General features: G+C 40.9%; 1 protein-coding gene across 3 annotated transcripts in view; it reads right to left on the bottom strand.

Annotated features, from left to right (window-relative positions):
• The window catches only part of LOC144608061 (arginine-glutamic acid dipeptide repeats protein-like), a 258178-nt gene that overhangs the window by 82117 nt on the left and 150481 nt on the right, over positions 1–25580 (bottom strand). For all 3 annotated transcript variants that reach the window (XM_078425325.1, XM_078425326.1, XM_078425327.1), the window contains one exon: positions 2478–2548. In XM_078425325.1, coding sequence (XP_078281451.1) covers positions 2478–2548 — 71 coding nt within the window. The remainder of the gene's footprint in view (positions 1–2477; positions 2549–25580) is intronic.

Below are 25580 nucleotides of genomic sequence, written 5' to 3'. Positions count from 1 at the left end.
AAGACGCAACAATTCATTCTAACGACATTCTACCGCTGCACCATAGAGAGCATCCTAACACATGGCATCCCTGTGTGGTATCTCAGCTGCACGGAGGCAGAGAAGAAAGCTCTTCAGCGGGTAGTCCATAGAATTCAGCGGACCATCGGAACACAGCTACCAGCCTTGGAGGGCATCTACAACACACGATGTCTCAGAAAAGCCACCAGCATCCACAAAGACTCTTCGCACCCCTGCAACAGTCTGGTCGAACATCTACCATCGGGCAGAAGATACAAGGCCTTCTACGCCTGCACCTCCAGGCTCAGGAACAGTTTCATCCCCAGGGCCATAGCTGCTATGAACCGGTCCTGCTGAGCTGGATGGTCACATCACACATTGAACCGGCACATATCTACTGCATTTTATTCTGTTTAAACCTGTTCTAATTTGTTTCATTGGGTTGTATAAATTAATACTGACTAGCTAATTAATTTATTGCATCGTATCGGAGGCGCATTCCCAATCTCGTTGTACCCCTGTACAATGACAATAAAGATATATTGTATTGTATTGTATTGTATTATGGAACATTGTCAACGGGGCCAGTCCATAACTCTCTCCATACTCACTACAGAACAATAAATCTTCACAAGATGGAATGCAACAGTTCAAGACAGTGGTTCACCATCACCACTCGCAGGCAAGTCATTCAGAAATAACTCCTCATCTTGCTAACAACACCACATCCAATCAGTAAAGTTAAACAAAATGCCTCCAATTTATGCTGCAGACCATCTCCTTAACTCCAATTTTAGAACACTGTGCTCCTCTCAGTCTCCAAATCCATTAACAGCAAAGTACTCTGCTATCACTCACTAATGCTATGAAGCTTCCTTTCAAAGCCTTTGCTTCATCTCATATTTACTCATCTTCAGGAGTTCTTCAAAGCCCCAAAAAATCAACACCTTTTTGTTTTGGTTTTTTGATCAGCAACAAAACAGGTTTGAACAGCATTCCTTGGGAGGCTTATCTCCATAAAAAAGTATGGTTTACAGAAAATGCAATGAATCGTGCTCTCATGGAAATATTTGGACATTACTTTAAACTTTCAAGCAAAACCTTTTGTTTCTCATAATTCTGTCAAAATATATGATGAAGCTGGTCAGCCCATCAAATCTATTCTGGCTCTCAGGGCATTCCCCAACAATTCCACTCATTTTCTCTGCGACCATTTCAACCTCACATGACCATAAACTTCCTCCTGATTTTCCTGTCACCCAATAATCTCACAGCCAGTTCCACAAGCCTGTTAATCTTGAAGTACAAGTCTTTGATGTGGAAGAAAACCCTCGGAATCACACGCAAACTCCACCCAGATAGCACCCAAGATCGGGATCATACCTGGCTCACTGGAGCCGTATAACAGCAGCACCAAGAGTGACAAGTGCCCAAGAAACAGATTTTCCTATACCCAGCAAAAATCATAGCTGGAATGGTCATAGAAGAGGCGTGGATTGGTCTTTACTGAAATGTAGTGTTGCCATCCACAACCTTTTGCTGGAATGTTCAATGAAATATAGATTTCACTCCATTTAAATTAACAGAATAGCAGACATTTCGCATTCCTGAATATGCTTGATTGAAGACATTTAGGGGGATTCAGACACACTGGTGCAGATCCAGGAGTCAAAACAATATCATCATAAAGAATTGTAAAAATATCAATTGCCACCCTAGCATAAAATGTAACCAAATATTTGCTCCTTTAACAAAAATGGAATGTGTCATAATTCACAGCATTTTTGCAACAAAGAAGTCTAATCATCAGGTTACAAGCATAACAATGATGGTAGTTAATAATTATATCCACAATGCAAATATAATGATGTGAATAGTGCTCACCAAGAAAAAAATGCTTAATATGTTCAATGTCTTCAAAGCAATGTTTCCATACACAATATATACTAAACTTCCCAACGGGAATTTTTTTTTTCAGGCAAGCTCCTTCCTGTTCCATTTATAGCTAATCATAACCATTTCATAACAAGCTCCAAATTAACACGTACTTATACTATCCATTCTCAATTTTGTAAATTCAAACATGAACCTCCACACTGGGCTAGGAACTTGGATAACAGTAATCAACGTTTGCTTCTTGCCACATGCTATTTTCTGGTAACCCTTGCTGGCAATTAGCCATTAACATTGGCAGACAGTGCGCACACACCCTTGAACAATCAGCATCCAACCACCTTTCAACTTGTGCTGAAGAGCTTGTTTTGTTATGAAACATTTTGCATCAAGGGTAAAAGATTCCACACAGTATGTTCAACACACAAGCAAAACAATGCATCATTTTCGACCCAGCCAAAAAAAAGATAGATTTTGCAGCACAAGAATGTAAAATATTTGAACAAATTAATTACATTAAATTGTCACCCAATTCCAGAGGAGGAGGAAAGGCTTAATCAAGCGTAACTGAATATGGCACTCACCAGCTTAAATTCCTGGATACTGCAGATGAAATACGGTGTGTTGGGACGACGACTCTCTATGTAAACACAATCTGATGAGAGAAAGAAAATGACACAATTAATATCAGTAACACGACTTCCAGTGACAAAGAAAAGCATTACGTACTTCCTGTTCATTAAGACAAGGAACATTTTGCAAAATGGTTTGTTTAGTTTTCCCACAGCAACCAACTTACCTGCTCTTAGACCAACCGGCAGGCCATGGTCTCAAAGTAAGGGCGTAGCCTTTCGGGACTGAGATGAAAGAGGCTCATTCTCTCAAATATATGTGAATTTTTGAAATTCTCCACCGAAAGGAGAGCAGAGGGTCAGTCAATAAATATCCACAATACAGAGATGGATTGCTGGACATCAATGGAAATCCAGGAAGAATAAACCATCTTACTGGATGGCTGGGCAAACATATGTGCTCTACACCTCCTTTTGTCACTTGTTTGCAACCTAGTGGCAACTTGTATAAGCTTTTATCTGGTGAACCTATATCCCAAAAAAACATGTTGAAAATAGCCAAGTCTACTTCACGGTGCATCATTGCTAAATTCAGAGAGGGGTATACTGTCATAAAGGAAGCTGCCAGATTGTCCAAAATGCCCCTGTGCATACATAAATAGTTCTCGATCAAAATGTTTCTGTTTCATTGAGAATCCTGAAGAATCTCACTGGTGGAGCCTAAATCCAAAGATGAAATGGCTACCTACTGATCTTCTGCACATTGCAGAGGAACAGGTGTTTCAGAGAAAATACCAGGAAAGTCAGAGTGAGAAATCCCTGACTGAATGAAACCCCAGGAAAGTAGTGTCAATGGTAAAGTCTAGGACTTTGGGGTTAACAGTTTCTGTTATCTGTTATTAGTGACAGTAGTAATGAACACAAAAGAGCTTCTTGAAATCAGCAACAAGTCTGCTCGTTTATTTAACCCAAAAGGAAAGACCTTCTTTCAGTCTAGTTCCTAATCCTAAATGCAGCTGACGACCCAATCTGAATGATGCAAAGGCAAGGCAGATAACAACCTTTGCCTTGGGCTTACACTAACATGACTCCCCCCCCCCCTCCCCCCACTGCTCCGCTTAACAATACTCACGTCTCACAATGTGCACATTCTAAAGACAATGTGCACAGTTCACAAACTTCGTACAATGCTGAAAGTTATCAAATGTCGTTTTAATGGCCAAAATGAAGCATTCGCTGTCTGATGAGCAAGGCCAGAAATTGGCCTTGTTTTTGTTTTAAGGTTTATTTGAGCAGCCATGCCTTCTTTGGAGCCTACAATCATAGATTCAATACCAAAATTCACAGGAAAATGTATTTGACATATTCTATAATTTTGAATAAGATATTGTAATGTTATCTTTTGTATGAAAGTTTGCATTCCCAAATCCCTTTTGATATATATTTGGAGTCATTCAACTAAAATAACCACCTAACTTGCTTATTTGTTGCAGGACCAGCACTGTAGACTTCCCTGCACAGGAGCAGATATACCAATAAATCTAACACAGATCCATAAACTGACTCTGTCTTACCTTCACAAGAAACAAGCGTGCCCTTCACACAGTTCCCTAACATGACAAGAGCTAAAACATTTTGTTTTTATGAAGTGTGTTCACAGGTTTTATCAGTGAATACAAATCACTGACAAATCTATTCCTCTTCAAAGTATCTCAAATAAGATTAGCTGTTAATATTCATCAGCAAATAGGGAGGGATATGCTTGAAATATACTTCCTGTAGTTCCATCCTTATTACGTTATTGATGACGACTAGTCAGTCAAACAAAATGTTTAACAATGGTATATTGCGCAGATATAACAATGCTGGTCCATTTCATTCAATGAAGAAGTAAATAGCAAACAAAATTATTATTGCAATGTCCTCCATTTATGTCACACAGATGACACAGCTATGAATTACTCTAAAAAGTTGTTCCTGCAGCGAAAAGCTGGCAGGAGGAAGTCTAATTCTGTTCCAGTTTCAGATCTGCCTCACCTGATTAAACATGTTTTTTCCCACATATTTTAGCCTTCAGCAGCTAAGCATGCTATCATCAAGGGTCAGCAGACAAACCCATACCAAACCTAGAAAGATGGAATCCTTGGATTTTTCTTTTTCTTTAATCAATAACGAGTTCCAAAAGCACATGTCCCTTTATTTATTTTCCTTCTCTCTAAATGCCTCATCAATCCATTAATCATTCAAGGCATTACAGTAATGCAACAGTTAATGCTGCTGCCTCACAGTTCCCATGACTCGGCTTTGATTATGACCTCAGGTGCTTTCTGCAGTTTACACACCCACCCTGTGACCAAGTGACCTTCCCTTGGGTGCTTCAGTTTTCATCCCATGTCCCTATCAGATGTGCCGGTGAGTTAACTGACTATTGTAAATTACCAGTTGTAGGTAAGTGGCAGGAGTTGATGGGCTTGCATGAAAGAATAGGTTACAAGGACGCAATGGGGCATAGGTTTTACTTTACTGAGTCAGCATGAATCCACAGCTGAATGATTCCTGTGTCATATATAACCATAATGACTCCATAAACACCTGAACTCTTATCAGAAATTCTCTCTGTCTTGTGTATTGCCTCCACCCTCTCTGCAACTTGATATGTTTTTCACATATTTCCGATCCTGATGAAGAGTTCTCAACCTGGAACATTAACTCTGGTTCTCCTTCCACCCATGTCTGATTTACCCAGAGCTTCCAGCCTTTTCAGATTTGAATTTAGATCTCTAGAACCTGCATTTGTTGATGTTCATTCATATTCTTGATCTCATAACTGTGAAATGTATTACATCGAGAGTACATCACTTCACTGGAGGAAATCAGAACATTTTTGAAAAAAATATAACAAATCTAAACTGTAGTTGGTAGATACATGGATTGAGTATGTTTAAAATAATACTTTGTTCACCTAGTAGAAGCAAATAAGCTTAAGGTTAAAAATACCATCAGGGGCATTCTTCGTCACGTGTGTGACCAAAATTGTGGAATACATCTCTTCTAATTCTGAAAGCATTACGGGTATATTGTTTTGTACTGTATATATGACTTATATGTGTCGAAGTTTATCAAGTGAAATTTTTACATGTTATGCTGACAATGTTTGTTTCGGGTAAGAGGTCAAACATGACTGGTCACGTGTGTGGCCTCACATGATCACACACGTGACCAGTCATCTTTGACCTCTTACCCTAAACAAACATTGTCAGCATAACATATAAAAAATTCACCTGATAAACTTCGACATATATAAGTAATATATACAGTACAAAACAATATACCTGTAATCCTTTCAGAATTAGAAGAGATGTATTCCACAATTTTTCACATTTTTGGTCACACACGTGACTAAGAATGGCCCATCAGATGATCCAAAAGGTTTAAGAACTATACAAGCAATTGTATACTATTTATGAGAATTCTATGTTAAGAGTAAAAAAAATTAAGATTCTTCAGTTCAAAATATTTGACTTGCAAGTCAAATCTCACATGCCTTCAAGAGGTTTTGGCGTACCTTCAACTTTATATATTTGTGATGAAAGCGAAATTCTCATTAAGAAAATGTCGGTTCAGATTTCTTGTATAACTCGGAGCTAACCACAAGTACATGATTCAGGACAAGGAAATGTGCAACAATTAATAACACCCGGTAAAAACAAATTTTAACTGCTGCTATCATTTGTCCAATTCACTCAAACACGATTCATACTCAGACCTGGCAGAGCTAAATTCAACCCCAGCTTCTGATAGGAATTGCAAACAATGCTGAAACAAACTGACTGTGTTTATCTATGTAACTGGAAACAAGGTCAGGATTTCCAGGCATGGCCACTTGAACATAACAGTGCCATACTTGCTGCCACCCAATAAATCTTTGAGTGCACTCCACCAACCAGCACCTGAGCATTTACTCTGAGACATCAAAACAATTTTTAATAAAGTCATGGAGCTGTACAGCATGGAAACAGGGCCTTCAACCCAACCTCGTCCATTTGAGCCAAGTTAACATTCTGGGCAAGTCCCATTTGGCTGCATTTGGCCCAAATCATTCTGAACCAACGACACCCAATCTTTCTCATCCGCGGCCAAAAACTGATCAAACATTCTGACTTTAAATAGCACGGTAAATGAATTGATAATTCTGTGAAACTAATTTGAGCTTTTAAAACATTATTTTGACTCTGCAGCTTATCATAAAATTAAAGCATGAACTAAAAATCAAATTCAATAATTGAAAACAAAGTCAAAGCACGAAATCAAAATTATTGGCCCCATTTCAATCCCGTGTGGTCCAATTTTGGTCAGTGGCCCGAGGTTAGGTACCAGCTATCTAAACCTTTCCGATCCATATATTAATCCAAATATCTTTTGATGGTCATAATTGTAACTGCTTCTATCTAAAGCTGCCTCTGCAACCTTGTTCCGGATCCCTTTGAGTGAAAAGTTCCCCCTCAGAAGCTACCTAAGTCTCTCACCTCTCACCTTAAGTCGATGCCCTCTAGTTTCCCAGGTTACAATCCTCTAACCTGGGAAAAAGATTGGGTGTTCATTTATCCATGCCCATCATGATTTTGTGTGTTGCCCCTCAGCCTCATCACTCCAACGAAAAAGATGATGATAATTCTGAGTGTTCATTGTTAACATGATTAAATAAACATAAAATTACAATACTTGCCAGATGTTAATAGAAGTCAGCATCATGGTGTGATAATTTCAATTCCACCGAACTCTTATTTTTCTAAGGGGAATACTTCTACCACATAGATACTGGCGTTTACTTTGAAAGTACAAATCAGGACAATGTTCAATGTCTTACACTGGGGCCATTAATCAGGCAATACAAAAATAAAAAATAAAGAGGAGAGCTACTTACTTTCAGAAGAAATAGACCATTTTCCTTTTTGTTTGCACTACAATCAAACCCACTGTACAGGGTGATATTAAACTAGGGTAATATTATTTCTCTCCTACAGTAAGGCAGTAAAAAAGACATACTGCCTAGAGGAATTGGGCAAATACTGCAATAAATGAAAATTTAACATAAATATTCTTATGAAAAGGTAAAAGTGCCTAGAACATTAAAACTATCGTGCTGACGACTTGGATGTTATTCCTACATCATAATTGATATTATGGATGAGCAATTAATGATAAGATTTGAGTAACTACCAGCTTGGTTTACTAAAGGATAACCATTTAATCCACTATTTTAGAGGTGAAAAACAGCATGGAAAACACTTCAAGCCTCAAACCCTTGATAATGCTGACCCCTGGGAGAAGCAGATAAATAGATCTCCACATCTTTTGCCAAAGAAACAAATACAGTATTAAACAATAAAATTTGTCTTCTACTGATCTGACAGAATGCTTCAAGAAAATGGTTTACAACACAAACGTCATTGGGAAAAAAATGAATCAGAACTGCTGTCATTCAAATTCATTAACTGTCACTACTAAGAGGCTCAAACTGAAGTGAAAAGTTGACATTCCATAAGTGATGAAGCTGCCAAGCCCAGAAAATCAATGATTTATCACATACTGCTGCACAGTGTCCTTAAAGAATGATTCATTAGAGCAACAAAAAGTAACGGGTAAATTCTCTTTCACATTAGGGAGACCAACTGCAGACTCACTGACTGCTTTAGAGAATGTCTCCATTTAGTTCACAAACATGACCCCAAGCTTCCAGACAACTGCCCCTTAAGTTCTCCAACACACCCCCATTCTGTTTTCAACCTCCTGCACTGTTCCAGCAAAGCTTAACTTTATCTTCAGGGAATGTGCCTCAACTCCTAAAGTCAACACCATTTTTCTACTTGCACATCATCCATATCCCTCCATTCCTGCAACTGATATCCTCTAATTTGGGCAACATTCTGGTAAACCTCCGATGCACCATTTCCAAAGCCTCCACATCCTTCCTGTAATGGAGTGACCAGAACTGCATACAATGCTCTCAGTGCAGTCTTACAAAGCCTTGGTATTTATTCACAAAATGCTGGAGTAACTCAGCAGGCCAGGCAGCATCTCAGGAGAGAAGGAATGGGTGACATTTCGGGTTGAGACCCTTCTTCAGACTCGACCCGAAACGTCACCCATTCCTTCTCTCCTGAGATGCTGCCTGACCTGCTGAGTTGCTCCAGCATTTTGTGAATAAATACCTTTGATTTGTACCAGCATCAGCAGTTATTTCCTGGCTCATGTACTCAATGCCCCGAACTATGATAGCAAGCATGCCGCATGGCTTCTTGACCCCTCTATCTACTTGTGTTGCCACTTTCAAGGAGTTATGGTACTGGATCCCAAGATCCCTCTGTACATCAATGTTGTTAAGAGGAATGCCATTAATTGGATATTTTCCCTTTACATTTGACCTCCCAAAGTGCAACACACCACATTTGCTCAGATTAAACTCCATCTGCACCCATTTCTGTAGCATATTTATTTGTTGTGTTATCGAGTTAATGGGCCTGCAAAGCTGTGGCAAGTAATAATTTTGTTGTTCCGTTCCTGGTGGAAATGATAATTAAACACTCTTGAATCTTGGCTGGATGCATCTTCAAGGAACTCTAAAAGATTAGCCATATAATTGTAAACATAACTGTAATTTATTAGCCAAGTATGTTTTGCAACATACGAGGAATTTGATTTGTCACACAGACATACCAAAAAAGAAACAAGACACACAACTACATAAAATTTGACATAAACATCCACCAAAGCGGCTCCTCCACGTTCCTCATTGTGATGCAAGGCAATAAAGTCCAATCTTCTTTCCTCCTTTTTCCTCCCGCGGTCAGGGGCGATCGAAGCTCCTGTGGCTTGGAGCTCCCGAAGTCGATCCCTGACCAAGGGATCGCCATCTCCACGATGGTGTCCGCAGCCTCCCGCGGTTGGAGATCCCAAAGTCAGTCCCCAGCAAGAGGCCACCAGCTCCACGATGTTAGGCCACAGTGCGGACGGAGATACGACACGGAAAAAAGTCGCATGTCCGTCGAAGAAAGAGATTTAAAAAGTCCCCCAAGGGTTTCCATTTCAGATATCTAAACAAAAATTTATGAAAACTAATACAATCATCAGGAATAGAACAAGAAAAAAATATTTTTAGAAAGTAACACCTCAAGAACCCTACGTCGCAACATTTCAAGCGTTAAAAGCAAAATGGTGAGCATTGATGATGGATAGGTTGATTTTCGTACTCACGCTTCAAGATTCACAAATTGATTGTTCCAAAAAAGAAGAAGTACTGGATTGATGCATAAAAGAGTTTAGCATTTCATTTATTCCAGTTGGAATGAATAACAAAGATAGAATAAGTGAATAAATCACAACCATCAAGTAATTGGCGGCACGGTAGCGCAGCGGTAGAGTTGCTGCTTTACAGCGAATGCAGCGCCGGAGACTCAGGTTCGATCCTGACTACGGGTGCTGCACTGTAAGGAGTTTGTACGTTCTCCCCGTGACCTGCGTGGGTTTTCTCCGAGATCTTCGGTTTCCTCCCACACTCCAAAGACGTACAGGTATGTAGGTTAATTGGCTGGGTAAATGTAAAAATTGTCCCTAGTGGGTGTAGGATAGTGTTAATGTACGGTTAATGTACGGGGATCACTGGGCGGCACGGACTTGGAGGGCCGAAAAGGCCTGTTTCCGGCTGTATATATATGATATGATATGATAAAATTACTAATGCTAGCCATTGTTATCATGAATGGACAAATTGAATTAAGAGGGGATATCATGTGACAGAGCGTATCCAAAGTTGGAAACTCTTGTGATGTGATTTTCATGATATTGCTACCAAGAACAGGTGATCAACGAATGACACAAATGTGATTCATGCTCAAACTGAGAAATATTCAAAGAATGAGAAAGCCAACATCAATAAATTTCTAAAATTTGCACTTTTGTAGGAGTGTGGAAACAACCTATTCAGCACATATTTGTCAACACAGTTTAACAGTTGGAACATAGTTCAGCACACAAACAGGCCCTTTGGCCCATGATATCTTTGCCGACCAAATTGAATTAAGGCCATATGTGCGCATATGGTCCATATCCCTCCATTCCGTGTACGTTCATGGGGCTCTCTAAATGCTACTTAAATGGCACTAACATATTTCCCTCCACCACCCACTATGGCAGCTCATTCCAGGCACCCACCACTGTGTGTAAAAAAAATGTGTTGCACACATGTCCTTTGAAATTCTCCCATTTCACCTTAAATGACAACCACCTGGTTGTATAATGGTAAGCAAGTATTTCTTCCCCGCCTCATATGGACAATGATGAGCACTCCATTTGGATGTATAGCTGATGTCAGCTCCTACAGAATGCATTTCAAGAAAGTTGTGGATGTTTAATTTAAAGAAGGAGATAAATAGGCATCCAAACATGGCAATAAATAATACATTTAGCTGTTTGGCTGTACTAAGTGTTGGCTACTAGAAAAGGGTAGATTGTTATGACATAATTCTGTTTTTACGTGAGCTCTATCTAATACAAGCAGAGGCATAACACAAAAAAAAAATTTGTGAAGTGCCCTCAGGTTTTAGCTCATTGGGTTTAGGTTCATTGTTACGTTAACGAGGTACAGTGAAAAGCTACATTTTGCATGTTATCCAATCAGATCATATAATATTATACAAATATAATCACGTCAAACTCAAGTACAATAGGTAAAGGGGAAAATACAGAGTGCAATTTATAGTTCTTCTTACTTTCTTGATTTGTACAGGTGTCAGAGGTTTTGGGGAGAAGGCAGGATTATGGGATGAGAATGGAGAGATAGATCAGCCATGATTGATTGGCAGAGTAGATTTGATGTGCCGAATGGCCTAATTCTACTCCTAATCTTTATGACCTTCTGAGCATTGTTGCACACCAGTTCCATAGGAAAAAGTCCAATGTCTGCAAAGGGGAAGAGGTGAATCGGACCGTGCTCAAGCGTATGGAAGAACCGTTCAGCAACCTGGTAACAAAGGGGAAATTCTTGAACAATCAAGCTGCTTTGGCACACTGTTTTTGTCGGATGCCTTTGAACTTAATACAGAGCCCAATTTATACATCCAATTCTGTTCTACCTTCTTTCCCTCCTTTACTTGATCATTGCCGCTGAGTTTCTCCAGCAGTTTGGTTTTGCTGAAGTTTCCAGCAATTTCTGCAATCTCATGTGTCTTTTACCTTAGCTGGATTCCCACTGCTGTGTCTCAGTGCCAGGCGTTTATCCTGTTTGTGATAACCACATATTCTGGGATGAAATCAAAAACAGTGCCTTTCATATCCTTTTCAGAATATCTCAAGGCACTTTCCAATCAGTGAACATAGAACATCGAACAATGTCTGTGCTGAACACAATGGCAAGATAAACTAATCTCATCTGCCTGCACATGATCCATATACCTCCATTACCTGCATATCCATATGACTATCTAAAACGACACTACCAACTCTGGCAGCACCTTCCAGGCACCCACCACCCTATGTACAAAAAAAAACTTATCCAGCACATCTCCTTTAAACTTTGCCCTTCTCACCTTAAAGATATGTTCCCTAGTCTTCGATATTTCCACTCTGGATAAAGGTTCTGACTGTCTACCCTATCTATGCCTCTCCTAATTTTGTATGCTTCCCCCCTCTGGTCTTCCCTCAACCTCCGGCTTTCTAGAAAAAGCAATCTGAATGCGTCCAACCACTCTCTATAGCCAACACCTTCTCATCCAAGCATCATTCTGGTAGCCTCTTCTGAACTCACTTCAACACCTCCATATCCTTCATGTAATGGGGCGTAAAACTCCAAATGTGGCCTAACCAAAGTCTTATCAAGCTGCATCGTGACTTCCTCTTATACAGGTCCACCGCCGATTTTCCGGCACTCTTGGTTCCAGAGCCTTGCCGTATTATCCATTTTGCCAGATCAGAGGTCACGGCCTTGGGAGGGGCTGCGAAAGTTGGCCGCAGAAGCCGGCTACGGGAATGGATCAGCCGGCTGCAGCCGGGCTGGAGTTCCAGAGCCTCTGCTGCAACCAGCAAATTTGACCCACTGATCTGCTGCGGAAGTCGGCTGTGGGAATGGATCCGCCGGTTATGGCGGGGCCAGAGTTCCTGTGCCCAGGCCACAGAGGGCAAATTTGACCCGCCGATCAGCATGGAAGTCCAGATGAGGTTGAGATCGGCCGCTTCGCCCGGCCTGGGGGGGGTTTGAAGCGCACTCTCGTAATTTTTTCCAGATTAAAGGTGCTGGACCACCAGTTGCCGAAAAAACAACAGTGGACCCGTACTCAATACCCTGACCAATGCAGTCAAGCATATTATATGCCTATTTTACCATTTTATTTACTTGTGTTGCCACTTTAAAGAAGCCATGGACTTGAACTCCAAGATCTCTCTGTACATCAATCCTGATAAGGGTCTTGCCATTAATTGTATAATTTTCCCTTACATTGAACCTCGGATTAAACTCCATCTGCCATTTCTCCACTCCATCTCCACTCATTTTTGTAGCTGATCTATATCTGGCTATATACTTTGACAGCCTTCTTCACAGTCCACAACTCCAGCAATCTCGGTGTCGTCCACAAACATACAAACCAACCCATCTACATTTATAAATATCACATGACATTTATATATACACATATTTACATTCACATATGTATACACACACACACACACACACACACACACATAGACCCAGAAGTCCCAGCATAGATCCCTGCAGAACTCCTCTGGTCACAGGTCTCCAGCTTCAATATTACAACCCTCTATCTTACATCAGTAAGCTTATTCCAAATCCCTACAACTAAGTCACTGTGAATCCCATGCATCTTAATCTTTTGGATCGGCCTACTTTATGGGTGACTTTATCAAAGGCCTTACTAAAATCCATGTTGACAATGTCCATCACCGTGCCCTCATCGATCACCTTTGCTGCCTCCTCAAAAAATATCGATCGAGACGATGAAGGACTTTTCAAAGGAGTTACTATTTTAATGTTGGGAAATTACGACAAACTTGCATAAAAAGCTTTCACAAACATAAACAGAAACATTGAAGGAATGCCTTTGAAAAATAAATATTGCTCAAAATACTGAAGATAATTTCCAGTTCCCCTTTAAAAACGCATCACTTTACTTCTAACATCCATCTGAACAGATGGGACCTTGGTTTTTATGATTCGTCCAAAATATGTCAATTCCAACAATCTGACATTCTTTTAATACTGAATTGGAATTTAAAGAATGAATTGAATGGTCGGTAAGTCAAGTCTCTTAAGTGGAACTTGAGCCCACAACCTCCAGAGAATGCTACCCACAGAATCAGAACTGATGCTATTCTTTGAGATCTAGGGCAATGCTTCTATATTTGATATACAGTAGAATGCTTTCTTATTTCTAAAACGCAACAACAAGTACTAATGTTTATTTTCAGGAGATGAAACTGCAGTTCTATTTTGTGACATCTTATGAAATGGACTGAGAGAAAGAGCATTAGAATTGTGCATTGCTAATATATTCTTCTCAAGCATAGCTGTAGCTCAGTTAAATTAACAAAATTCAACCTAAATTGGAATTTCAGCATGTAATATGTGAAAGCAACAATAAAATATTAATTTCAAACGATAGTGAAAGAGTGAAAAAACATTTCTGGTATCCAAAGAAATAAACCAAATGCACTGATCAATAGTGAATACTGATCAATACATACCATAATCAAACAATTTCTCATGGCTTCTCAAAGAACTGCAGATTTTGGAACCTTGCGCAAAACACAAAGTGCTGGAGAAACTCAGCGGGTCAGCCAGCATCTGTGGAGGGAATGGTCAGATGACTTTGTGGGTGAGTACCCTTCCTCAGACTGAAGAGTCCCGATCCAAAACATCATTTGTCTTTTCCTTCCACAGATGCAGCCTGACCCGCTGGGTTCCTCTGGTACTTTGTGTACTTTGATTCAAGTTCCTCGTGGCTCACTTCCTATGAGATCCCTTTTCAGTTTTCTCTAATTAACCTTATGAAGAATGTCAAGATAGAAAAATCCATTCCAGGAGTTCACAAAAATCTGATATGACACGAAGCAGTGGATCATCATTCCAGATGATGAATTAAAATATTGTGTTTAACACACTTTGAAGTTCATTAAAAGGGAAAAGGGTTAGGAAAAGTCTGACGGCAAACAAGAAATTAGCTAAAAGCTATTGATGCAAGCTTTCAGGCTCATTTATCAAGGTCAATAAAATAAAGCCATATACGATTGTTAGACAAGGCTTTTATTTGCAAGTCAGGGGCCCTCTGTCTTATGAATGGTAATAATAAAATTTAAATAGAGCATTCTCAGAGGAATTGTAATTTTCTGCTTTTTCAACAAATTATCTAATTCCCATATTTAGCACAAATCCACATCACCACTGGGGTCACCAAGCCTCCATGATTATCCTGGATTATCCATAATTTGAAGATTAATCCCCTGGACCATACTGCAAGCAAATCCGGGAGGAAAATAAGAGGGGCTTTAAACAAATTTGTAGGTTGTTTTCCATTTTTGCAATCCCTCAGCAAAACAATATTTCTATACATTTTCTTAAAAGCTCTCCAACAATACACTTGGAAATTGTTTTCCTTTTCTACCCCTTCAAAGAGTAAATCTTGTAAAAGACGTATATCAATAAGCAGCTAAAATGTATTGGGAAGCAGAGTGAGAAGTGATTTATTTTAAAGCGATGTTTAACAGTTAATTAGGCCTGGCAATTTTCTGATGTAAAATGAGATCAAGGGGCACAGGTATAAAAAGGAATTTCACTAGATCAATTGTCTCAGATAGCAAGTGCAATTGTTATCACAGAGCTAAAACAATGGACATGAAGTTCAAAGTGCCAATCACCCCTGTTATGCTTAAATGTTAAAGAGCACTCACTTTAAAAAAACTTCAAAACTGAGTGACCTCGAGTTCCATTTGACAGAAATGCATCATCGGCAAATGTTACCAATAGTTCACTTTATAAAATGTTATACATGGCTGATTTTGTTGGCCTTTTATGGCACTTCAAAGCATCAGTGGCACTTTGAAGTTTGCCTGCCCTTGAATATTTCATCAGTACTGAGTAATTAAGATTTCTTTTTGGTTTCTGCTAGCTTGCAGAGTATTTAAAAACACAAGTTTGGATGCTGGATAAATATTGACCTGTAATGTAACAAAGAATCAATGTGAATATATTAACCACTCATTGAAATAACCTCATCTGGGCACATATCCAAGAAAGGCCACTATTTTCAAACCTATTCATTCTCAATTGCTGCAAACTGTCTGCTATTTAGCCACAAACCCCTGTGCATATGCCAGATTTTCCTTGAAAGCTACATTTTCTTTTTTTTTAACATAGTTATGACGAAGAGTAATTACCACGATAAGAATTATTATGATTCCACAACGACTGGGAGGTCATAACACTCCCATATGTACACTGATTCATGTCAGGTCAGAGGCATAATTGGTGTGGGCATGTCAACTTAACAAAAAATCCTAATGCTGGTGTCCGCTTTTTTTTAACACCATGCCATTTCATTAAAACAAAATGCAACTTGATAACAATATGGTGATAGAGCTGACAGATACACAATGAAACCGTAACAGCAATTTCAGTTGCAGTGAGTGAAGTTAAAACCAAAGATAGTTGTGCTTAATCTTTGCTCAAATCCAAATTATATTTCATATATTGTTGTGCATTGCTATATGCAGAAACTATTTTAGTCCGGCAGTTAAATGGAGAACACAAGCATTTTGCTGACAAATGAGAATTACATTAATACACACATTTCTTCCGCACTGCTCCAATATTCAAATGCAATCTCTGTAATTAGTTTAAAGCTTTTGACAACAATCTTCACTCACAAATAAACAAAAATAAAAGATAAAGCAAGTCGTTTCTGATCATAAATCGATTACTTTGAAAGAAGCCTCTTCTGATATTTAAAATGTTGTCCTATATAATTTCTTAGTAAAACCACTAGAGGGGGCAACATACAATAAAGGTAAAACAAGGTTGTCTAGAAATTTGGTCTCATGGGCACTGCCTCTTCCAGTGCTCGCCATACAATTAAAAAAAATCTATGTTTTCTGGAGTAGGACTTAATAGTGCTTATTTCCGGATTGAATCACACCACCTCAGAAATTTAACCGAGTGCTTCCTTTCACGTACAGAACTCGCTCTGATCGATCTTGTGTCAGATACCCACATCAATCCTGTGATGCCCAGCCTGGAGAAACTAGGTCACGATAATTAAAAGACCATATGTCACTTGGCAACATCTACCCAATTAGATGTTCTAATGCTCTTTTAAGTACTTCTTGGAAAACTGTAACCTGGCCATCCTACTTTTGCGGCTAACCAGTTGTTTGCATCTTGCAGTGTAGCCTCTGTATTTCTGTTCATGAAGTCTTCGGCGGACAGTGGTCGTTGACAAATCCATGCCCGACTCCGGAAGAGTGTTTCTGATCTGTCGGACAGGTGTTTGGGGATTTTTCTTTCATCAGCTGTGCAGGTCTTCCTTGGCCTGCCAGTCCCTTTGCGATTACTAAGCTCACCAGTGCTCTCTTTCTTCTTAATGATGTTCCAAACAGTTGATTTTGGTAAGCCTAAGGTTTGGCTAATGTCTCTAACAGTTTTATTCTTGTTTCTCAGTCTCATAATGGCTTCTTTGACTGTCATTGGCACAACATTGTTTACAGTGTACTAGGTTTACATATTCTGTTGTGCTGCAGCAAGTAAGAATTTGATTGTTCTATCTGGGACATATGACAATAAAACACTCTTAACTCCACAGAACCTGCCATGGTGATGAGAATCTCCAGTATTTTGTGTATTTACTTCAGATTTCCAACAATATTTTATTTTTCATTTACTATACAATTACCTCAACCACCCTCAAATGTAAACTGGCTCACGAACATGAGGAATGATACCTACCACAAGCAATAACAATCATTTATATAACACTTTAAATAGATCGAAACATCCCTGATCTTTCAGGAACAATTATCATTCAAAATGTGACAATGAGCAACAAACAGTTGACAAATCAACTTGGCTAAAAAGGCACATTTCGGTTGCAGCTCAGAAGAGAAATGAAGCATTTTAATCCAGGGATTTCCAAAGATTTAAACATGTGTAGCGTTGGCCACTGCAAAGAAATGGGGATTGTTAAGAAGTCAAAATTGGGGTCAGAGTCATGAAGGAAGAAATTATTAATTGGCAAATAATAATTTGGCAAATAGGGTAGACAGTCAGATTCTTTTTCCCTGGGGAGAACGTCAAAGAGAGGAGGGCGTGGCTTTAAGGTGAAAGGGGCAAAGTTTAAAGGAGACGTGTGGAGCAGGGTTTTTTTACACAGAAAATTGGCGACTTCCTGAATGCGCTGCCAGGGGTGGTGGTGGAGGCAGATACATTAGTGGCATTTAAGTGGATTTTAAATAGGTACATGGACATGCAAGGAATGGAGGGATATGGATCACGTGCAGACAGTAGGGATTAGTTTATTTTGGCATCATGTTCAAACAGACATTGGGGGCCAAAGTGTCTTTCTTGTGCAATACTTTTCTTTATGTTCTATAAACTTTGCAAACCAGATTTCATTACACAATGTCATTCAGCAAAAGGAACAATAAAATTACCATTTATCAAGTCTAGAATTAACTGGGACATCAATGAATGTTAAAGCAGCATGTAAATTCTGGATAGACATGCTGGAGAGAAGGAAATGGGTGACGTTTCGGGTCGAGACCCATCTTCAGACTCCAGAGATGATGTCTGTCCCGCTGAGTTACTCCAAACATTTGTGACAATCTTCGATTTAAACCAGCATCTGCATTATCTGTTTATCCTACACAGATAAATTGAATGCCATCACCTCCAACAAGGCAAAATCAGGAGGCAGCTCGAGCGACAGCGAAGCATCACTCCCTGATGAGCTCAATGCGTTCTACGCACACTTTGATAGGGAGAACACTGATGTGCCTTCCCGAGCCTCCATGGTATTACAGTCACAGTCACAGAGGCCGACGTCTGAAGATCCTTCAGGGACCCCTTGGAAAGCGTCTGGACCTGATGGTATACCCAGTCGAGTTCTCAAAGCCCATGCAGACCAACAGGCTGGAGTTTTTGCAGATATTTTCAACCTCTCATGACTGAGGTCTGAAGTTCCCACCTGCTTTAAGAAGTAATCAATAATACCGGTGCCCAAGAAGAGTAAGGTGACATGCCTCAACGACGATTGACCAGTGGCACTAACGTCTGTGGCGATGAAGTGCTTTGAGAGGTTGGTTAAGGTGCTTATCAACTCCTATCTCAACAAGAACCTCGACGCACTACAGTTTGCCTACTGCCACAACAGATCAATGGAGGATGCGATCTCACTGTCTCTCCACTCCGCACTGGACCACTTGGACGATAAAAACACTTACGTCAGGCTGGTGTTTATAGACGACAACTCGGCGTTCAATACCATCATCCCCTCCAAGCTGGTTACCAAGCTCATGGAACAGGGTCTCTGCGCATCCCTCTGCAATTGGATCTTTGACCTCCTCATCCACAGACCACAGTCTGTTCGAATTGGCAAAAATACTTCTTCCTCATTAACAATCAGTACGGGAGCACCTCAAGGCTGTGTGCTAACCTAACCCCCCTGCTCTCCTCACTCTATACTCATGACTGCTTAGTCGGACACAGTGTGAACTCCATCTTCAAGTTCGCCGATGACACCACCGTTGTTGGACGAATTACAGATGGGGATGAGTCAGAGTACAGAAGTGAGATCGACTGATTGACCAAATGGTGCCAGCACAACAACCTGGCTCTCAATATCAGTAAAACCAATGAACTGATTGTGGACTTTGGAAGAGGAAGGATGAGGACCCACAATCCTGTTTATATGGTGGAGCGAGTCAAAAACTTCAAATTCCTGGGTGTGCATATTTCCAAAGATCTTTCCTGGACGCGGCATACTGATGCAATTATAAAGAAAGCACATCAACGCCTCTACTTCCTGAGAAGATTACGGAGATTCAGCATGTCAGAGAGGATTCCCTTAAACTTCTACAGCTGTACAGTAAAGAGCATATTAACTGGATCATGGCCTTGTTTGGCAACTTGAACGCCCAGGAGTGAAAAAGATTGCAAAATGTTGTGAACAATGCGCAGTCCATCACCGGTTCTGACCTCCCCACCATCGAAGAGATTTACTGGAGTCGCTGCCTCAAAAAGGCAGCCAGCATCATCAGAGATCCACACCATCCTGGCCATGCACTCATTTGACCCCTGCCATTGGGAAGAAGGTACAAGAGCCTGAAAAAAGTAACGTCGAGCATCAGCTTCTTCCCTACAGCCATTAAGCTATTAAACATTACAACCTCAAATAAGCTTTGAACAACATTATACTATTATTGCACTACTCGTGTGTGTGTGCGTGTGCGCGCGCATATTGAACTTTTTTTTCTCTCTCGTTTATTAGAGGTTACCAGGGTCCACTGTTGTTTGTCATTTACATTAATGATCTGGATGATGGTGTGGCAAATTGGATTAGTAAATATGCAGATGATACTAAGATAGGTGGAGTAGTTGATAGTGAGGTAGATTTTCAAAGTCTAGAGAGACTTGGGCCTTTTGGAAGGGTGGGCTGAAAGATGGCAGATGGAGTTTAATGCTGATAAGTGTGAGGTGCTGCATTTTGGTAGGACAAATCAAAATAGGACGTACAGGGTAAATGGTAGGGAATTGAGGAATGCAGTGGAACAGAGGGATCTGGGAATAACTGTGCATTGTTCCCTGAAGGTGGAATCTCATGTGGATAGGGTGGTGAAGAAGGCGTTTGGTATGCTTGCCTTTATAAATCAGAGCATCGAGTATAGAAGTTGGGATGTAATGTTGAAATTGTACAGGGCATTGGTGAGGTCAAATCTGGAGTATGGTGTGCAGTTCTGGTCGCCAAATTATAGGAAGGATGTCGACAAAATGGAGAGGGTACAGAGGAGATTTACTAGAAGTAAAGATCTCCCTCTATCTTCCTGTCTCCACCTATATCCTTCCTTTGTCCCAGCCCCGACATCAGTCTGAAGAAGGGTCTCGACCCGAAACGTCACCCATTCCTTCTCTCCCGAGATGCTGCCTGACCTGCTGAGTTACTCCAGCATTTTGTGAATAAAAGGAGATTTACTAGAATGTTGCCTGGGTTTCAGCACTTAGGCTACAGAGAGAGGTTGAACAGGTTGGATCTTTATTCTTTGGAGCGTAGAAGGTTGAGGGGGGACTTGATAGAGGTTTTTTAAATTTTGAGAGGGACGGACAGAGTTGACGTGGGTAGGCTTTTCCCTTTGAGAGTGGGGAAGATTCCAACAAGGGGACATAGCTTCAGAATTGAGGGACAAAGGTTTAGGGGTAACATGAGGGGGAACTTCTTTACTCAGAGGGTTGTGGCTGTATGGAATGGGCTTCCGGTGGAAGTGGTGGAGGCTGGCTCGATTTTATTATTTAAGAGTAAATTGGATAGGTATATGGATAGGAGGGGATTGGAGGGTTATGGTCTGAGTGCAGGTAGATGAGACTAGGTCAGGGAGAATGGTCGGCGTGGACTGGTAGGGCCGGACAGGCCTGTTTCCATGCTGTAGTTGTTATATGTTATATATGTTATTATATTGTTCACTGTGCACTATGTTTACATATTCTGTTATTCTGTTGTGCTGCAGCAAGTAGGAATTTCATTGTTCTCTCTGGGACATATGACAATTAAACACGCTTGACTCTTGAGAAAGAGGCAGTTTTAATGCTGGAGAAAGAATTGATTCAGAACTTCACCTCAGTCTCAAATAGAATCACAAGATCCAAACCGCCTGGTTCAGCTGGGGTTAGTAGCCAGGGAGAGGGACTGAGTGACTAGTGAGGGAAGACTATTTAGCGTAGTTTTCTTGAGCAGGTGTAGCTGTTGCATTTAAGTTAAAAATACTATATTGCTAATCCTCCGAAGCATCACAAATTTTAATAAGATTTCAAAACGTACTGTATTGCCTTCTACATGCTCAAATGTCCTATGGTGGTTTAAACAGGTTTCTGAAAAGGACAATTAAGGGACTGAAAATACAACTGGACAGAGATATGATCAGTTGAGCTGGTGCGTTAATTCATAAAATTTCAGTGTTGTTGCTAGATTAATTCCACAATATTCTCCTGTGTCTCGTCCAGGGCTGTCTTCAAATTACATCGGTCCTGAGTGAGCCCAGAACCAGCGAAACATGTCCTTCCCGCAATGTTAACTTCCCACACCTGCTGTTACACTTACTGTTCTTGAGGTGCGATTTGATGAGTTACTCTATTATTAAACAACAGAGTGCCAAGGTACTAAAAATTCTTTTTAATGTCTGTACATTCTGTACCATTTCTTCGGCTTAAAGTTATTTTCCCTTTGTTTGCTTCTTGGGACACTCTACAAACTGCAGCTATGCAATCTGTTCTGTCAACGCTGCCAGAAGGTTACGAGTGTAAATAATTATTTGACTCTTCACCTGATTTTGCCATCATCCCATGGAGCACGTGGCCTCCACTCAGCCCTTTCCTACGCATCCTAAGTGCAGGCATGAGACAGGGAAAAGCTGGAAAAAGAGGAAGATGGTCCAGGGGGCATTGTCCCCTGGTGGGGTTCCAAGGGGCAACGCCGCTGCTGAGGGTGAAAGGGGGCAGCAGCCCCTTTATGCAGAAATGTTTTTAAAATTATACCTGGAAATGGCACCATTTTGGTGCTTGTTTACCCTTAATTTATCCTGTGTTAAAAAAATTATACCTGACAATAACACATTTTACCTGATTGAATCAGGTAAAAAAAGAACATTGTGGTGTCTATGACATACAGACTCTTGAATGCTTTTGTTTTTCAAATAAGACCGTTCTTATATTTTAACACCATAACAAGTCAACTTAAGCAGGTTATATATTAGATGGATGCAATGTATTTCCATTATCTTTCATGGGTTTGCCAAGTCTTGATACAGACTCCCTTTTTTGTGCAACATGTGCTTCTAACATAAGCTCACTAACCTTTATTTCTGATATTGATGAATGAGAATCGTCTGCATGGATAGCGCTAATAAATTTGTATTGTCAGCTCCATGGAGGCTGGATGGAGAACGCACGTACCAAGGCCGTACAGTGACAGTACGAGCGTTGTGTAGTGTACGCGTACGTAACTCTGTGCTCCCCTACCCAGGTACGGTAGGCCTAGGGGACAAAGGAAAACCACTACTGTGTCGCACATGTGTGGAGCTGGGCGTTAGCCATTGAAATGCACATGCTATAGTCATACATAGAGCTCTGTGGCCCGCGCCCGCACACGCTTTCCGTTAAAATCAACTCCGCGGTCTAATCAGAGGTGTTGTTCGAGGGAGTGTTCCGCGGGGATAATTACCTATTAGTGTTATTACATAGCAAAAAAACAGATTTAAAGTGCGGTTCTCACAGCACTAAAACACCCCAAACAAAACACATAACTAGATAGCCAATTGAACAGATGCTTGCATAAAGGAAAGATTTACAAGGGGGAGAATGGAGCTGGGGAAGTACTTTAATACAGAGACACATCAAAACAAAGTACTAGAGGAACTCAGCTGCGGAGGGAATTTGTGGAGGGAATTTCCATGCCCATTTCCCTTACAGAAGGTTAATTGGTTTCTGTAAATTGCCCCTAGTGTGTGTAGGATTTAACTGGTCGTCGGCTCAGACTCGGTGGGCCGAAAGGGCCTGTTCAACGCTGTATCTCAAAACGAAACCAAAACCATTACAGTGCTTTCTGTATGGAGTTTACCCACTCACTTTGAGATCTCTGGGGTTACCCTGGGCAATCTACTATATCTTCCCACTATATCACAGGTGGGGTGAATGGACACCCTAGTCAAGGTTAATAACATGGAAGCCAAGAGGGCAGGTGATAGGCACAAGAAAGAACAAGTCGGAGAAGTTTATGGAGTCCAATGTTATTGCTCACAGGGAGCAGTGTGGACCCGATGGGCCAAATGGCCTCGTGTACGGTAACAAGCAACAAATACAAAGTTGCATTACAAAGTACTTGTGGGAGACGTTAGCACACTCGGTGACACAGCTGCAAATTCTTAAAGAGCATTGAAACAATGTAATCGGCCATAGAGAGAAAAAAAATCAGTGCGTTGGTACAACATGCAAACGTTTAAGAATATTCCTTTGCAGGTGAAATGTATCCATTTTGAAACGCGATTAAAAGTTCCTACATCTGAAAGCTTGTTCCTGGGGATATATTTAGCAAGGAGATAAAGTGTTATGTATGTGAACTTTCCACGCATGTATGGAGCTGGGAATTTTACCAATGGTGATTGTAAAAGGGAGGGTGGGAAAATGCCCCACCAGTCACGATTGATCGCCCCCTCCATACCTATCAACCCACCCCTCGCTCACAGTAACACGGGGGGGGGTGGGGGGAGAGAGAGAACGACAACAAGTTACTCTCAGTCAGGGCTCCCATTCTTTATTTATGACCACACTGGGAATATTCTAGGGGGGGAACAAAGAGGGTAGACACATTTTTAAATCACAGGAGGAAGGGGAGGATTTGCCAATGTCCCATCGGCGCAGCGGCTCACTGTCTCGCAGAAAGTCATTTACAGCAGAGATTTAGACATATATAAAACATTTCCTTTGCCGAATTTCTAAATCCGCAGAGAAATCTCATGGGTGTAAGTGTGACCACAAACCTGCCTCTACTGCCAAATTGTACAGGTGTCACTTACAGCATCACTCCAGAAAATTGTAATAGAAAGTCAACGTTAATTTTAATCAGAGTATATATTAACAATGGTGCCAGCCAATAAGTTAGTCACGTAGGAAATTGATCTTGACAGAAATTGTGGCAACTCTGTTTTCCTAAAAGGTGGAGTCTCCCTGAAAAATGCAATGATGAGAGGATATTAAACAAAAATGATGTAATAATAATAATAATATTCATTTATTGTCATTGCAACGAGTACAACGAAATTAAAAAATAGCCAATCCTGACGGTGCGTACAAACATATATGCAATAAATGCAAAAACAAATAAATACATAAATACAATTAAATACAATTATATTAAGTACAAGATTTTTTAACGGTGTTGCCTAGTGCAAAGGTAGTGTTCAGTTCTCGTATGGCCCTGGGGTAAAAACTGTTCTTAAGTCTGTTTGTTCGGGATTTGATCGACCTGAAACGTCGACCAGAGGGCAGATGAACAAACAGACGGTGGCCGGGGTGGGATGGATCTTTTATTATTTTGCCTGCTCTACTGAGGCAGCGTAGGCTGAACAGGTGCTCCAGGGAGGGCAGTGAGCAGCCGATGATTTTCTGGGCCGTCGTGATGACCCTCTGAAGGGCCTTCCTGTCCTTTTCTGAGCAGCTGGCATACCATGTGGTTATACAGTATGCCAGCACACTCTCGATGGAGCAGCGATAGAAGGACAACATGAGCTTCTCCTGCAGGTTGGTTTTCCTGAGGATCCTCAGGAAATGGAGTCTCTGCTGTGCCTTCTTTACTGTGGTGATGGTGTTGGTAGACCAGGTGAGATCCTCTGCGATGTGCGTACCCAGGAACCTGAAAGCTGGTACCCTTTCCACACAGACCCCATTGATGTAGAGTGGGTCGTAATCTCCACTGGTTTTTCTAAAGTCAATTATAAGTTCCTTTGTTTTGGAGGAGTTCAGGACCAGATTGTTCACTGAACACCATGCTGCCAGCCTTTGGATTTCATCCCTATAGGCTGTCTCATCTCCTTCTGAGATGAGTCCAACCACAGTCGTGTCATCCGCGAACTTGATGATGGTGTTGGTGGGATGGGTGGGGGCGCAGTCGTGAGTGTAGAGGGAGTAAAGGATGGGGCTCAACACACAGCCCTGTGGTGAGCCGGTGCTCAGTGTAATGGTGGAGGAGAGGTGAGGGCCTATTTTGACTGTCTGGGGGCGGTTGGTCAGGAAGTCCTTGATCCATTGGCAGATGGTTTGGGAAAATCCAAGGTCGGAAAGTTTGGTGACCAGTC

This window comes from Rhinoraja longicauda, chromosome 30, assembly GCF_053455715.1.
Source record: "Rhinoraja longicauda isolate Sanriku21f chromosome 30, sRhiLon1.1, whole genome shotgun sequence".
Taxonomy (NCBI): domain Eukaryota; kingdom Metazoa; phylum Chordata; class Chondrichthyes; order Rajiformes; family Arhynchobatidae; genus Rhinoraja; species Rhinoraja longicauda.
This window is presented reverse-complemented; position numbering and strand designations above follow the sequence as displayed.